General features: G+C 37.3%; 1 protein-coding gene across 1 annotated transcript in view; it reads left to right on the top strand.

Annotated features, from left to right (window-relative positions):
- Positions 1 to 9,681: 9,681 nt before the first annotated feature.
- TUSC3 (tumor suppressor candidate 3) overlaps positions 9,682 to 16,745 on the top strand; it is a 143,210-nt gene continuing 136,146 nt past the window's right edge. Inside the window, exon 1 of the mRNA XM_081959373.1 lies at positions 9,682 to 9,882. Coding sequence (XP_081815499.1) covers positions 9,784 to 9,882 — 99 coding nt within the window. The 5' untranslated portion in view covers positions 9,682 to 9,783. The remainder of the gene's footprint in view (positions 9,883 to 16,745) is intronic.

Raw genomic sequence — 16,745 nt, forward strand, 5'->3', positions numbered from 1 at the left:
TACCTTTAAGTGTAACTACTAAATGAAAGAATAGAAATCTACAGTATATTAGCTATCTTTGAAAAACCACTAAGTATGTAAAATTCAAATAAAGTCACTTTTGGAGTTTTTTTAATTGATGAAATAGACAGGTGATGATTTGGCTGTTAATAATCACTGCATGAATGCAATCTAATGCATATTAATTGCTTCTTTGATTTTCACCCTAGCTCTTTTTGGTATTGGAGAAATACATTCTTTTAACTAAATATTTTCCCCTCTCTATCTTATTCCAGTACTTTTAGCTTTATTTTTCTTTCAATATAATAAACTGGCAAGCACTGCTGAAAATTAATCTGTTGCTTTCGTTATTTGTAATATGATACTTGATTTTCCTTTCACTTTCCTTTCACTTCGCTTTCTGATGCAAGCATTTTGTTTTTATTTTGTTCACTCCAAGAGCCCACCTATAGTCCTTATCTGACCTTTAAATACTGCCTTCATTTAATATAGTTTCATTGCTACAGCTTGCACAATGCCTATTGAAGAAATAAAGGACAGCCCTTATGCGAATCACCAACATGGAGCTGATTCAGAGCTTCTCTTAATTTGTAAATAGTAGCAGTATGCGAGTTGTTTAAATGGCATTTATGCCCTATTTCATGGCAGTGATTCATGATTTCCATGTGCAATTATTGCTAGTCTTAGAAGATGACACACTGCAAGCAGTCTGAACCAGGAACTTTTATACTCTCTCCAAGCTGAATAGAGACTGATATTGTCAATTTCCCTACTGAATTAAATTGAAATGAAAATAGACAGTATTGGCCACACAGTTCAGTGATGCCAGCTTTACAAGTGAAGGTATACTGTTAGAACAATTTATTTCATCTGTGAATGAACAGCAGCGGATGGAGTGAGGTGCGCAAGAAACTTCCATGTTATAGCTTTGTGAGATTTGCCAGAACAGACGTTGTGGAGGCAGGAATCACAGCACTCAATGTCTTTCACTAAAAGAAGTTATATGTTTCTGAAAGTTGCATTAAAAAGGGGAGAATCATTTTTAAAAAAACATGCATTTCAAATTCTTTCTTAATCTGTTTAACTTCCTGGAAGCCTGAGTTAACTTTCCATTAAAACCCTTGGAAATTCAGAAAATGTCTGATGTTTTTGGTTTTTGACAGTTATAGTGGATTCCTTATTATTTTCTGAAAATAATGCAAAAGAAACTCAAAAGAGTAGTATTAACTGGCTAATGAAAGAATCTACTACATGTTGAGTTCTTTCCCATTGCCATGTTAACATGCACTGTTCCTGGCCACAAGTTAGCAATATTGACAACAACAACAAAAATAGCTGCCCTTATATCCAAGTGCTAATATTTTTCAATAATAAGGCCAGTAAATAGCATTGTCTTTCAAGGTTTCATGTTGGACAATTTAAGAAAAAAGGTTGGATTACCCTCTCACTAAGCATCATCTGCTAGTGTGAAAACAATCATATATTGTCTCTTGAATCTGTGTTGGGGAGGGGTTGTCTGGAATGGAGAAATTAGCTATATATCAGATTGCACTAGTGTTAGAACCCTGGATCTGTTCTTTTAAATATAAAATGAGGAACAGTAACTAGTTTCAGATCAAACAAAAGAGAATACTCCGGTGTCATCCTACATTTCTTCATCATTTGTTTGACCTATCAGGTGAGCAGTTTTTAAGCCAGAGGTATAGCATTATTCCTAAAGAGTGCTCAACTCACGTTTAGGAATAGGCTAACTGAGAAGTCATAGGTATAGTGAAGAAACTGCAAGAAACATTAAGCAGCTGAGAGAATTTCTTTGCTTGAACATGTACAGTATAGGATAAGAACCAAAGAATACTAGCCATGTTGTAATATACAGGTCTGATGCTTTTTCAAAAGACTTCTGACTCATGCATAAAAACAGGTCACATGCCCTTTCAAAGAGTATAAAGGAGATGTGTAACGACTGACTGGCAGTTCCAAAGCACAGGTCAAACATTGAATTGGCAGTGACCTTTATGAAAACATTGTGTCCCATTTCTTCAGAAATATGAATCAAAGTTGCTGTGGAATGAAATGTCCAATAACCAGAGGGGAGAAACAACTGCCCATAATAATGAAAGTCATTTACAGAAGTTGGACAGATCTCAGGCCTTGATTGCTGGCATGAAGTGTCATAGGTTTGGCCACAGTCAAAATGGTGTTGGGACATAAGAGATAACACTATTTTAAAACTCAATAGCTAAATTTGAAGGCAATCTCCTCTGAGAGCTAGCACTGCACTTTGTTAGCAGGGTATTCTCATGCTATGGTTTGAGAGATAGGAAGATGAATCTATAATTCAATACAATGAATTGGTCAATACATCCCACTATGTAATAACACAGATGGGTTAGTAATGTTAAGAACTGTGGACAGCTAGGCTCAATCCCTGTGGTCCACATAGGCAATGTGATAGCTTTTTGTGATATCATCAATTGCTTGAAATATCAGATGCTGCTGCTCATCTAAAGAACACTGAACAAATATCCTAAAATAATCTCAGTTTTGTATATAAAGCCAGAAGTCTTCACAAAGTGAAACCAGAGTCTTGGACTTTAAGAGAGCTAATTTCAATAAATTTAGAGAGAGCTTGGGAAAAAATCCATGGATGAGAATCCTCAAGGGGAAAACAACTCAAGAAGCTTGGGAAATTTTGAAAATGAGATTACAAAAGCTGAGTCTAGCACAATACCAATAAAGAAGAAGAATAACAGCTCCCAAAAGAAACCAGCATGGCTGCATAAAGAACTTTCGGACAAATTGAAAGACAAAAAGGATAAGTACAAAAAGTGGAAAGGGGGGGACATAACTAAGGCAGAATATCAGCAAGTAGCCCGAGCATGTATAGATGAAGTGAGGAAAGCTAAGGCTCACAATGAAGAAAGGCTTGCCACAAAAGTAAAAAATAACAAAAAAAGCTTCTTCCAACATGTTAAAAACAAGAAAAGAGTTAAGGAAACAATTGGTCCATTGCTGGGAGAAAGTGGCAAGAAGGTGACAAGCAACAGGGAGAAAGCAGAACTATTTAACTTATGTTTTGTATCTGTCTTTACACATAGGGATAAAACAGTGCAACCTATCAAAAACAGCACCACAAAAATCAGATTAGGAACACAAGTTGAAATAGGGAAGAAAATGATAAGTGAGCATCTGTCTACCCTAGATGAGTTCAAATCACCAGGACCGGATGGATTACACCCCAGGGTTCTGAAGGAACTGGCAGACGAGATCTCAGAACCACTGAACTATATCTTTCAGAGATCCTGGAGCACCAGGGAACTACCAGAGGACTGGAAAAGAGCTGATGTGGTTCCCATCTTCAAAAAAGGGAAAAAAACAGATCCAGGAAACTACAGACCTATCAGCCTGATCTCAATACCAGGAAAGATTCTGGAAAAGATAATCAAGCAACGAATTAGCGAACACCTAGAAGCAAACAAAGTAATAGCCAAAAGCCAACATAGGTTTGTCAAAAACAAATCATGCCAGACTAATCTTATTGAATTCTTTGACAAAGTGACAAAATTAACAGACCAGAGGAAAGCCGTCAATATAGTTTACTTGGACTTCAGTAAGGCATTTGATAAGGTAGACCATAACCTACTACTAGATAAAGTAGAAGAAAGGGTTGGACAGCATCAATGATTTGGATGAGGGAATAAATGGGGAACTCATCAAATTTGCAGATGACACCAAGCTGGCAGGAATAGCAACACTCCAGAAGATAGGCTAAAGATACAGAAGGATCTTGACAAACTTGAACATTGGGCACTATCTAACAAAATGAAATTCAATGGTGAAAAGAGTAAGGTTCTACATTTAGGCAACAAAAATGGAATGCACAGGTACAGTATAGGTGGTACCTTGCTCAACAGTAGTAATTGTGAAAGGGATCTTGGAGTCCTAGTGGACAACCATTTAAATATGAGCCAGCAGTGTCCAGCAGCTGCCAAAAAACCCAACACAGTTCTAGGCTGCATCAACAGAGGGATAGAATCAAGATCACGTGAAGTGTTAATACCACTTTATAATGCTTTGGTAAGGCCACACTTGGAATACTGCATTCAATTTTGGTCACCACGATGTAGAAAAAATGTGGAGACTCTCGAGAGAGTGCAGAGAAGAGCAACAAAGATGATTAGGGGACTGGAGACTAAAACATATGAAGAACGGTTGCAGGAACTGGGTATGTCTAGTTTAATAGAAAGAAGGACTAGGGGAGATATGATAGCAGTGTTCCAATATCTCAGGGGTTGCCACAAAGAAGAGGGAGTCAAACTATTTTCCAAGGCACCTGAGGGTAGAACAAGAAGCAATGGGTGGAAACTAATCAAGGAGAGAAGCAATTTGGAACTGAGGAGAAATTTCCTGACAGTGAGAACAATTAATCAGTGGAACAGCTTGCCTCCAGAAGTTGTGAATGCCCCAACACTGGAAGTCTTTAAGAAGATGTTGGATAGCCATTTGTCTGCAATGGTATAGGGTTTCCTGCCTAGGCAAGGGGTTGGACTAGAAGACCTCCAAGGTCCCTTCCAACTCTGGTATTGTATTGTAAGTCCAAACAATATTACATTTAGATTGGAACAATCAATAGAGAAATTCTAACCCTCGGAAATATATGTACTCAGATGAAAGTTTTGTTTCCAGCTTTATTGACCAGGAATTCAGTAGAATCAATATATATTTTGATAGCTGCCAAACTGAGTCTTTTTGGTTCAGTGCCTTGATGACAGCTTGCTGCCAAGTAAGATGAGCTTTCAGGATTGGTAGAAAACAAGGATGGTGAAATCTGATTTTGCTTTTCATTACTTTGTCAAACATTTGCTCATTTAGGTATGATTTACTGTGATTAATATTTCTATTACAAAACTGGTGCTTAAGTACAAACCCAGATGCAATTTTTCTCCCAACCTATTCTTCATTTCATTTATTTGTCATTCCAGAAGATCTGACATTACGAATCATTCAGAATGAAAATTTTTGTCACTTGTAACTTAATGTTGTTCTCTTACCATTTTCTAAATGTGGCTCTGTGGTGCAGGGTTATGAAACTCAGAAGTGCCTCAATAGTTAGCAATCTAAAATATGATTTAAAGAAGGGATTATGATTAAATAGATGTTGAGGAACTGCTACTGCACTTATAATTTCTGAAATAACAGATTGCATTATTATTTTTTGAAACAATAATGGTTTTTAAACTTTCTACCTCTTATTAATTTAAACTGAAGCCTACCATGGGAGATTTATCAGGTAGCACAGACAGGATTTTTAAATACCTTCTTATCCAGGCCCTAGCAAGGCTGCTGATATTGGAAGACTCTGCAGAAACATATTAAGTCCTTAAGCAGTATTTGCAGATTTGGTTATATCTGGTGAAATCTAATTTTTAGCTCCTTAGAAGAGCAATAATCTGAAGTCTGTAGACTTAAGCATTAAGTCTTAGAGCATTCCAGTCTCAGCAAAGCCAGTTTGAATATTTTAAACTTGAAGAACATGCTTTGTATTCCACAGCATTGTTCTGTGGGATACAAGTGATGGTATTCCATAAGCTTTGTTAAGAGCATATCTCAGACTATAGGGCTATTTTTGTTGGAGGTCCAAGTTCAATAAAATAAACTCTTCAAAACTTCAAGACTTCTTGACCAAGACAGGCATATAAGATGTAGATTGACAGTTAAGGATTTACTCTCTTCCTCTTTCTGCTTATCACTTTGCCTTCTATTTTGTCTCTAAGAGATTGCTTATGTGAGTCACTTCCTTTTGCTTTCTTCTCAGGCGCATACTATAGGACTTTTCTGGATTGTGGGTCCCTTTGCTCAGTCACTCATGCCCTGGTCATCTTCTGCTTGGATTGCTATCCCGTATTCTACATGGGCTACCCTTGGAGAATATTTAAAAGCTTCAATTGTTCAGAATACAGCCGCATGGACAGTTTTGGAGGCACCTAGGTGGCACATATAACATCACTGTTATGTGAGCTGCACTGGCTGCTGATTTGCTTCTGGGTTTAATTCAAGAAGTTGGCTACTAGGTAACTTTAAAGTCCTTTATGGAATCATCTTTCTCCAATGGGATTTCTCCCTCCCTCACTCGTGCTGTCAGAAGGGGCCTACTACAGATCCTATCAGCCAAGGAATTTTGGATCTAGGAAAAGAACATTTTCTGCCATGGCTCCTGCCCTTGGAACATCTTGCCACAGGAGGTAAGATCCACTTCTTTTCTTTTAGCCTTCAGGAAAAACCTTAAAACCTGGCTATGCGGGCTAGCACAGGTTCCTGAAGACGAAGCTATTGGTTGGAGATGGTTGGTGTAATAACAGAGAAGGCACTGCGATGTGGACGGTAAATAAATTTGATAAATAACATAAATAAAGCACTTTTTGATTACTGACTTACACTTGTACCAGAAGAACCAGGACACTTCCGGGTTGAAAGGATTGCTTACTGACAGGACATAACTATCTGTGCAAGGCTTTGCCTACACATATAATAAATGTCCTTTGTTCTATAACCTGCTTTACTATTCATTTCTAAGATTAGATTCTCAGAAAGAGAATGTGCAGAGAGAGAATACATTAGCTTCCAATACATATTCAGCAGGTGTTTTCTCAATGTTTGTATTATTCCAAGTGCTGTGATTGGATTGTTATTATGTAGACTGGGATTCCCTTCCCTTCCCTGTTCCCCAGCTATTTCTAGTCCCAGACAGCTAGTACAGCAGGAGTGACCGGTTCCATTTTCGTTGCATTGCCTGAGGCTGTTTGGGCCTCATTTAAACATATCATATTTAAGTACATATTTTTTGGAAGGTCGTTCTATTCCCAGACTTGCTTGGGTTGAGATATGGCTCTGTATGCTCTTATAGATGATTCTGGATAATTGATTTCAAACATGATTGTTCTCAATTGCCTAGTAGATTAAGGACAATTCCTTAGAGCAGCTCTTTGTTTTCCATGTTGCTCCCAGCTGCAACTGCAAAAATTTCAGAATTGAACACAGTTGGTTGACAATGGGCTAGGCCACGGGTGCCAAACTTGCGGCCTGCGGGCTAGATCTGTCATACACTGACCATACCTATCCCTGGTTTATCAAGGGGGGGAAAAGGGGGAAGGGAGAAAAGGTTGTGATACTGTTCTGACCTAGGCTTCCTGAGAAAGCATACATCACAATCTTAGTCCCCAAACCCTCTTTTATTTCAACGGCTGTGAATTATGGCCATTCACAGCCCATAATATTTCACAAATAGTCTGCAAAGAGTCCGACAGATGTCTGCTCGAGTTGCCAAAGTCTTTCAGGGTAATGTTGATAAGCACTCACTTTTATCTCCCTTGAAACGCTGCCAGAGACCTAATTGCCAATTAGTTTTGCAAGGCCAAATGCAGCACAGAATCAAACAGGAATTCTCAGAGCTTGAACCGACCAGATGAAGCAATTGCTTCATGCAAAGGCTCACGTCCGTTTGCTCCTCTTTTATGTCTTATGGGAGGGGCCTTTCACTCCAAGCCTTACTCCCGAGTCATCTTTTTTGTCTTAACTGTTCTTGCCTTCATGCGCACATTGGGCACAGGCTCACACTGTTCTTCTGCCTCACTGATGTCAGACTCAGGAGTTTCCAGAGGCAGCATGTAACTACCAGATGGCCCTGGCCCTCTCTCTACTTCTGATGCAGAGCCCTTCCCCAGACTCCAAGACTGGCCCATGTCCCTCCCCAGCCTCCTCACTGTCTGACTCTGCTGCCAGCTCCGCAGGCCACTGGCAGACCACAACAGATACATCTCGTGATGACAACATGTTGTCATGAGTTTGACACACCTGGGGTAGGCTAATGTTAAGCCTAGATTATAACTGCCTTATTATTACTTTGCTTCTTGTCCTTTCTATCCATATGGGAAAGACAGGCCTCGCTGGTTGGTTCCTGGCTAGATCAGTCTACTGTAGTTCCCTTCTCTTTTTTGGAACTGTTCTTTCTTCTTTAGTCCTCCTGTTTTCTTTGTTTCTCAGGTGTTTGCATGCATGGATGTTTTCACCACCAGTTCCTATATTATTTTCTTTGATATTAACACATATCATTTCTTTTTTCTATTATGGTACCATCATTGCTCTCATGCCAAGTTCTTTTGTTTCTTCCATTCCTGTAAGACTACGAAAACTTTGAACAGTGACAAACTGACAATTCACCCCCATAAAATAAGTAGGAAGAGGAAGGAAAGCCTTGTAGAACTGTGGGCAGGAGGTAGGAAAGCAAGAACAACATGTTTCATCCGACAGAAAATGAAAAGGTGCCTACCTGGTGATATGAACAAAGAATTGAGCACAAGCTTCAGGAGCTGAGGGTAGCTCACTCACTTAATGGGGCCTTTGTTGGATCAAAGAATGGACCAAAGTACTGGAAACCATCTGGTCTAAAAGCAGATGAGAGCTTGGGTCATAAAATAGTTTTGAATTAAAGATGAATTGAAGATTGTGACTGCAATGCATTTGTAATAGGCTGGAAATAGGAGGAATTGATGTCCTATGTTTTTGCCCTAAGGAAGTAGGGAATGGCCCACCTTGGTGATGTGCTGAGCAGAAAGAGCCGTTCTCCCCCAAGTCTTAATAAAATCCTTTGCTACAACAAAGTTAAACTTGATGGTTACCTTGAATGCATTTGGTTTTTGTATTGTGTTTCCTTTTGGAGTCATGTAGTCATTTGTCAAATTAGAAAATGTGCATGTCTTTATTAACTTTCTATTCTTACTGATGCAGTGACTGTGGGTGACATAATAAAAAGTTAAAAGTGCTAAAAATTAGAAAAATTGAATGGAGAAGTTAAAAATAATTAATTGCATCTGTTTTATAGCAGTGTTTGATCTTTTTTTCTGATGCAAGTTTTACCATGAATATGATCTACAAAACTTTCTTGACAATATTGTTTATGATGCAATCAGAGAGTGGATCAGTCCAGCTTCTCTTAGCTATTGTACCTTACTGGAGGTCCAACGCTCCATTGTAATCACTGGGCATTTTCTTCCAAAGCTATTTTGAGTTGAACTTCAGAAAAAACTGGATCCCTGGTTTTCAAACATGCATCTGTCACTGTAATAGTAGACAATGCACTTTGCAGGCTTATGTAAATGGATCTTGTAAGATTAACCATATTTGTGTTCTATCTATGTGGGTTTACTTGTGACTACATATGGAACTTTGCAATATTTCTTGACAGTACTAATCAGTCTCGTATTTTATCACCATCATAATATTCAGGAGTCAAAGAAGAAGTAAACAGTGCAGAATCTCTTTCCAGATTTTAAAACCATGGAAACAGAAGTTTCCCTAATCCTTGTTAAAGTCAATTTATCACCCTTTTATTATTATCCATTTTACTTATTTTAGCTTAAACCTCTTATTTATTTAGGTCGTCTCCTCAGCAAATTCTGCTCAGGCCAATCCATTTTCTGCCCGGGGAAACAAACAGCTGCACCAAATTCCGAACTGAGAAACGCCTCCGGTTGCGGACAAAAAAAAAAAACAACCGACGGTTGCTATTCCTGCATCCTCTCGTAATACAGATAATCTTCTCTCTTGAAGGGAGAAAGGCGGCGTGCTGAGGGATAACGAGAGGGAGACTACATTTCCCAGAACGCTTTGCCCAGGAGCTTGCTTTTGGATTGGCCGCCGCCCGGCCCAATTCGGGCCGGGAAAGTGGCGTGGATAACGGCCGCTAGCAGGTAGACGGGAGGTATTGAAGGGCGCTGTTGGGAAGCCATGGCATCGCTACGGCTCTTAAGGCTGCACCTGTCTGCGGGGAGCTGCCTCCTCTTCCTCCTTTGTTTCCAGTTCGGGGGAAGCCAGAAGAAGAAGGAGGTAGACCACTCTTCACCTGCCCCATCTTTCCTTCTTCCCCGGGAGCACCGATAAGAACGGGCAATTGTGTCCCCCACCCTTCCCTCCACGCTGCTGGCGCCCTTGCTTTATTTGAGTGCATCGCTGCTGCTTTCCTTTCTCGTCCCCACTTATGCCATTCTGAGTCCTCGCTTTCCTTGCCCTGCGCGCGTTTTGTATTTTACGAGCGTCCTTCTGGTTCAGAATTGGTTCGCAGCCATTTCACACGCAGCCCCGAATTTTCTTTCGGTAGCCTCGGAGATTGCCATCTCCGAGGAAATGTTCCCTGGGGACCGTGCATCGGTAGCCATTCTTCTCCCGTAGGTGCAGAAGTGCAGCGTGGTAAGAAACAATGGTCCTTCAGGCCTGGCCTTCAAGATGTAAATCAGGTGGAGATACAGCCTAGCTGAGGGCTTGAACTAACTATCCAGCCGTAAACGGGAGCTCAGGGACTCAAGAGTCTTTTATTTTCCAAAACATTACAATAAATCAATAAATAAAGCTTATCTTCTTTGATGTAACACTCTGTTCTATCATAACTTCCAAAGTAAATAAGATAAATTATTCTGGGGCCTGGATTTTTCAAGGGAGGACTCAGTTTCCTTGAGCAAGTATTTGGGAATAAGAGAAATGAATTTGATATCAAAGATGGTGACTTTTATACAGGAGAATAAGGGATCCTTTTTGGACTTAATTGCTGGGAGGTTTCCCCCCCCCCCCATATTTTTTTCTTATTGCATTTTGCTGATATTTTGAAATGGTCTGCAAAATTTAAATCCACCTGAAGCTGCTTTTCTAAAAATAGAATTTTATATTCCTTGTTGTGCTCTTACAGATCTTGATTAAAATTAAGATCTTCCTCTAGCAAAGAGGAAAGGACTAGCTGAAAGGGCAAGGAAAAAGAAGAGAAGGACAACCTGAGTGGAGGCAGGACCACATTGACAAAAGGAATATATAATACGGAGGTCTTCAAACTTCCACAAGTCTTAAAGTTGCCAAGTTTGGGGACCCCTGATATAATACATCTCCAGGATGCCTAGGTTTTTCATTGTGGGTACAATAAATTACATTTTAGTCATTGTTTTAATATAAGTTATGAATTCTAGACAATTTTTATGTAATGTTTTCTTTGTAAGCTGTAAATGTAAAGTTCTGAAACTGAAAAAAAACTTCATAGGTGTGGAAAAATGAAGAACATCAAACTGGAGTTGAAAAAAAAACTATGAAGGGCAAACTAGAAGCAAAGGGAGAAAAGCAAAAATGAAATTTAAGACAGAGAACATTAAAGAGTATATGAGCTGAAGAAGAAACCTATAGGTATATTCTTCCTTTTTTTCCTGCAAGTACAAGGTCAGCTTTTTTTTGGATCAAACAAGTGTTGATCCATTGATTATGGCAGGAATTGATTAATCAGCTTGTCACCCACACCTGATATTAGGCATTGGGGTTGAACTAATTCTCCCTCCAGAAGTTAAATCACTATGGACTCAACGTGCTATTTTATTTTCTAAATCGTTTGAAGATTAAAGCATATATAAAAGGTTAACCTCTTTGATCACACACTGATTCATCAAAACTTCTGAAGTAAAGAAAATAAATTATTCAATGTCCTGAATTTTTCAGTGGTGTGTGTAAGAGAGTCTGTATGAGATAAAGAACTTTTTGAGAAATTAGAACCATGTCTATTCATTTGGTTACTTTTTAACAAACTTTATATACTATGAAATTTGTTCCTGTGTTTGGAAAATGCAACTTTCTTTCTTTGTTTTAATCCTAAGATTTCAGCTGCTTATTTTTGTTATTAATATATACTATTTCAGAGATGTGACATGTGTTGAGGAAAATGAAGCAGTCCTAATATTATGAGGTGGATTATTTGGTAGATTATTTTCTGCATGGTAAGGAGGAACAGAAATAAAAAATTTATGAAATAGCTATTAGTAAACCTAAAAAATGTAATAAGATGCATAAATCCTATTTAATATCCAAACTTTCATTGAACTTAGGAGAGATCATTTGAAATAACCAGCAGTCTAGTTACCTGTGACAATGCAGGTATTCTGGCACCTACTTCTAATTTGGCTACAAAGAATAGGAGAAACAGTAATGAAACTCTTGCTTCTGTTCTTAGGCATTTTCTAAATATCAAAATATTTGTATATTGAACCTGTGACAGCTCCAGTATTGTTTCCTGAAGGGTTACAATGCTTTTGAGAGAATGTGCACAACATATAAATCCTTCTAGACTGTGGCTGTTGCTGGATGGCCAGGTGGAAGCCATGACAATATGGTTTTTTTTTTTTACCTCCAGTTAATGTTCTAGCTGTTTTTGTATTACCGATTTTTAAGAATGAATTATGCAATGAATCACTGCATATGTTTTGATTTTGGCAGATACAAATCTAGGAAATGAATAATAACAAAATTATGTTATTATACCAGTAAGACTGATAAACCAAATTATGTTTGAAGGAAACAAATGGGTAGTAAGAGAAGATAGCAGACAGATTATATGAAAACATTTCATTTTAGTGGAAAGAGAAAATTATTTTCTGTCCTCCTTTACAGTCCAGGTACTAAACACTAGGTCCACTTCTGAGCTCCCTAAGCCCAATGATGGTATCTTAAAACTGATTTCTTGCCTTAATTGCAGATTTCCAGTGCGAGATTGTGATTATAGAGGCATATGAAGTGGGGGAAAAAAAGCATCTCGATTTTTGTTACTGAACTTAGAAATATATCTGAAAATCTACCATTGCTCCCCCTTTGGCCATTAGTTACAGAGACTTGATTGGCCTTCAAATGCTTTGGAACTTTTCCTGGTTTTGCAGGTGGCTAGGCCAATTTAGTTCCTTAGGGATCATGGGGCAAACTGCATCTGCTTCTGGAATTCTGACATGCCAAATTTCTATATTTTGATGTGTTGATCTAACCTTCCTTTAGTGTCAGGGACAGTACTTGTTTGCAAATTGTAATTTTAATTTCTCATTTCAAGAGGGACATTGCATTACAAGAAAGCAAACCCCAAAATCTTTTCTGGAAACTTAGTGTTTGTTTCTTTCATGTCAAGGCATAGGGTAGCTCTGACATTCCATTCTTTGGACTGAAATGCATTAAATAGAAGTTGAAATAACAAAGACTGATGAGCTCCGGGTGAGATAATAACAGCTGCCATTCTTTGTCATGAACTTTGACATGGCAATTCTTTACAGAATATTTGTAATAAGAACCTGATCGTTGGAATGTTTTGGCATAATTCTTTTTATAGGTGACAGAAGAATTGGAGTGATGGAGATAATATTTGGTTCTTTGAAGTGGTGTCTCACTTAAATCACGATTGACACGTACAAAAGGGTTTGGGGTTCACATATCTTCTTTCCTAATCACTTTTAGAAATTGCTCGTTATTTGTGTTTCATCTAGTAGGAGCCTTTGTATCAACAAATTTTATAGCATTGGGTGAGTTTCCTTCAATCTTTAGTGAAAGAAATTGTAAATCTAAGTTTTTCTGGAATAAACTTCAAAAGGATAATTAAAACTTTGATTTTAAAAAGTTACATATGGACTAGGTTTCTAAATATATTTGAAATAAAATTTTGGAATTAATTATAAGAATCCTTCCATGGGAAATTTACTTTTGTTTTGAATTCTGTAACAAAACTCTGAAAGCATGGGATTTGTAGGACCTTTCTAAGCTAGAGCAGCAGTGTTTGTTAGCTGGAGATAATGGCACAATTACAACAGCAGAAAGAAGTTTTAAGTCTGCAAAAGATATTCTCAGAAATACAGAAAATATCAGATACATGTGCGAGGATAGAGAAGAAGTTGGAAGACTTAGTGCATTTAACAGCAAAATATGATGAAGAAGATATTTATCAAATGGAAAAAGTGGTGGTTAAAATCCTAAAAATCAAAGAGGAAAATGAATATAAAGAATTAAAATTGCTGATATTTATGGTGATTGGTTTGTCTCTGAAAAGGGGAAGAGTGGAATACTGAAAGAGGAATTAAATTTTATTAGCAATATCATTGATAACACTACCGACAATCAAAGATAAGCTGATTAAGGAAACAGAAGAAGGGCATTGAAATTACATGAGAGATTTTATAAACAAAGAGTTGCTAAGAGGAGTCCATACAAAGTTGATTAAGGAGATGATTAGAAGACTGACACCACAAATGCCAGAAGATATGAGCCTGTTTTGCTACTGGAAAGATACAGGTTGATAGATGAAAGAGTATAATTTAAAACTAGTTAAACTTAGTGAAATTTAGTTACAATAGATATAGTTAAATAAATAATTGATAATGATAATGTATACACCAATGTGTGGTGTTATGATAAGTAATAATTGGATATGAATATTGAATGGTACCCATGAAAGGAAGATTAGAAACCCTTTTGGATTATATATAAAGGTTAATAAAAAAAGAAGTTAGATTCAGTTAAGTCTTGATTATTGGGGGGGAAATGAGATGATACGGGATATAGTCAAATAAAGGAGGGATAATGATAACAACGTATATATATATGTATGGGTACAACATAAGGAAATGGGATGTAAATTGTAAACAGTGCCCTCGCGTGCCCTGACCAATGCCATAGGTTCGCCATCACTGCTCTAGAGCAATCATATTTATTATGTTCTTTGTGCCAGATATTACTTAATATGAAGTCTAAATTTAAACTGTATTGCCACACCTTTCTTTCAAAATGTTATTTGGCTACTGTCCAGCATAGAATTAAGCATATTTAAGATGATGGAAGTATGCCTAACTTTGTATTGTAGCTATGTTTCTATAGTTACATATTATTTTTCAACAGGCATCTTTGATCAATATAAAATTGCAATGCAGTTGGAATCAGCATGAATTGCTTTGTGTAAAACATGCTGAAAACTTCTGAAACCAATAAAAGTTGGCTTCGTCTTATTACTTTAATTGTCTACAATGTTCAAGCAATAATTAAGTTCCAATTTTCAGAAAAACTATTTACATTTTCTTTTCATTATAGGAGGATGGTAATTCTATGCTAGCCAAATATAAGTCACATAACATTTTTTCAAAGTAATACATAAAGTATAATATTTGTGAATTACAATTCATTTTATTATATGTATGGAATAGCTAAACATATATAAGATTTTTAATTAGGATGCTTGGGGAGAGGGGGTAGTTGGGGAAATACACTATCAATATCAATAGACAATTGCAGTGTGTTAAAATTCCATTGTGTTTGTTAAGACTTTCTGAAATAGTTTGAAACTCTTTGATGTATGTTATTTCCAGTTTCACTCTACTATGCTGGTGTAGTTAGATTAATATGAAATCGTTATCATTTAAATAAATCTGTATTTAAATAGTTACCTGTGCTGGTGAAGTTAGATTAGTCTGAAATAGTTACCATTTAAATAGATCTGTATTTAAATGCCCTGACAGGCTTAATAGTCTGCTATTACTGTTTGAAGTCCTGAGATCAAATTTGGGTCTATTTCTGTTCCTCTGGTTTGTTTATCCCGTATAAAACCTAGAGCAGTATTGTTGGCAAATGATGCCATATTATCACATTAGAGGAAGAGCATGTGAAGGCATCACTAACTTTGTGTATAAAGTTGTTTGGGCCAATGATTGTGCTATTGGTATAAATGTTGGGGGAAATCTGGATTTATTGCAAGATATGGGTTCCCATGTTGGCCTATTTGTTTTGTTGCTTCATATTTTTGTGACAATCTGCTTCGGGTTGAGTGGTTGTTTTATGTAAGTATGGGACTATAGCCAATACCTGAGAAAGTGTGATGCCATTGTCCAGTATGGTCTGTAGCTTTTTAATGGTGCAGTTTGGTACCTTGAGCTATAAACTGAAAGTGACAACCAAATGGTGTTTTGTTATTCTGTTTTTGTGCTCTGTCTTTGTGTCCTAGAAATTTATCTGGCTCTATTGATTTGTGTGTTGATCTTGTTGAGTGGATCATTCAGTCTCTTGAATGTCAGATTTAATTCTGTTTGGTAAACATCTCTGCAAACAGGGTGGGAACAATTTGGTTGCATTGTGGAGCCTGGCAATAAATGTTAAATCTGGTGATGTGTTCTGGATGAAAATTGAAAGCATGGAAGGTATGGATGAAAATCTGTTGTGTTTCTGCATAACATGATGTTTATGTTTATTGCGTAATTTTACTGTAACATCAAATTTTATCTGTATACAGGTTGAAGCTGACATTGATGGTGGAATGGACGTTGTTGGTCAACTTGTTTGGTTATCATTCTTTTCTTGGGGACTTGGACAGTACCTTGTTTTATCCTGCTGAGATTGTCGAAAGGGGGAATTTTTTATTTAATTTATCATTGTGGTTTCAGTGTTTTGGTGAAAGCGTTCAAAATAAAAATCTAATTCCACATGGGGGCATTTATTTATTTGGTATTCAGTATCATCCGCAGTGACATATTCTCCCAGTATGTATTGTGTTGATATGGCTATGTATTTGTTTCTTGTCTTGAAAGTATTCCTTAAATCTGAAGTATTTCAAGGTCAGCATAGAGTTGCATATTTTATATGGGCTTAGTGTGGCAAAAGGATAAACCTCATGAAAGAATTGACTCTTCTTCACAGTCAGCATTGTGGATTGCAGCTGCAGTGTGCAAGTACCTGGTTGAAATATAGCTGGCTACCAAATATATATTGTGTTCACACCTAGTGGTAAGCTGTAAGGTGGTTTGCTTCATTTTAAGTTAGCTGAATTCAGCTATTTTGTTTTTTAACCATACTTAGGATGTAAACCTATCTAATTATGGTTTATATAAAAGATTTCAGTAAGGAAAAAAAATGTTTAGCAAGTCTGACAGTTA

The sequence above is a fragment of the Natrix helvetica genome (assembly GCF_964273705.1).
Source record: "Natrix helvetica genome assembly, chromosome: 7".
NCBI classification, from domain to species: domain Eukaryota; kingdom Metazoa; phylum Chordata; class Lepidosauria; order Squamata; family Natricidae; genus Natrix; species Natrix helvetica.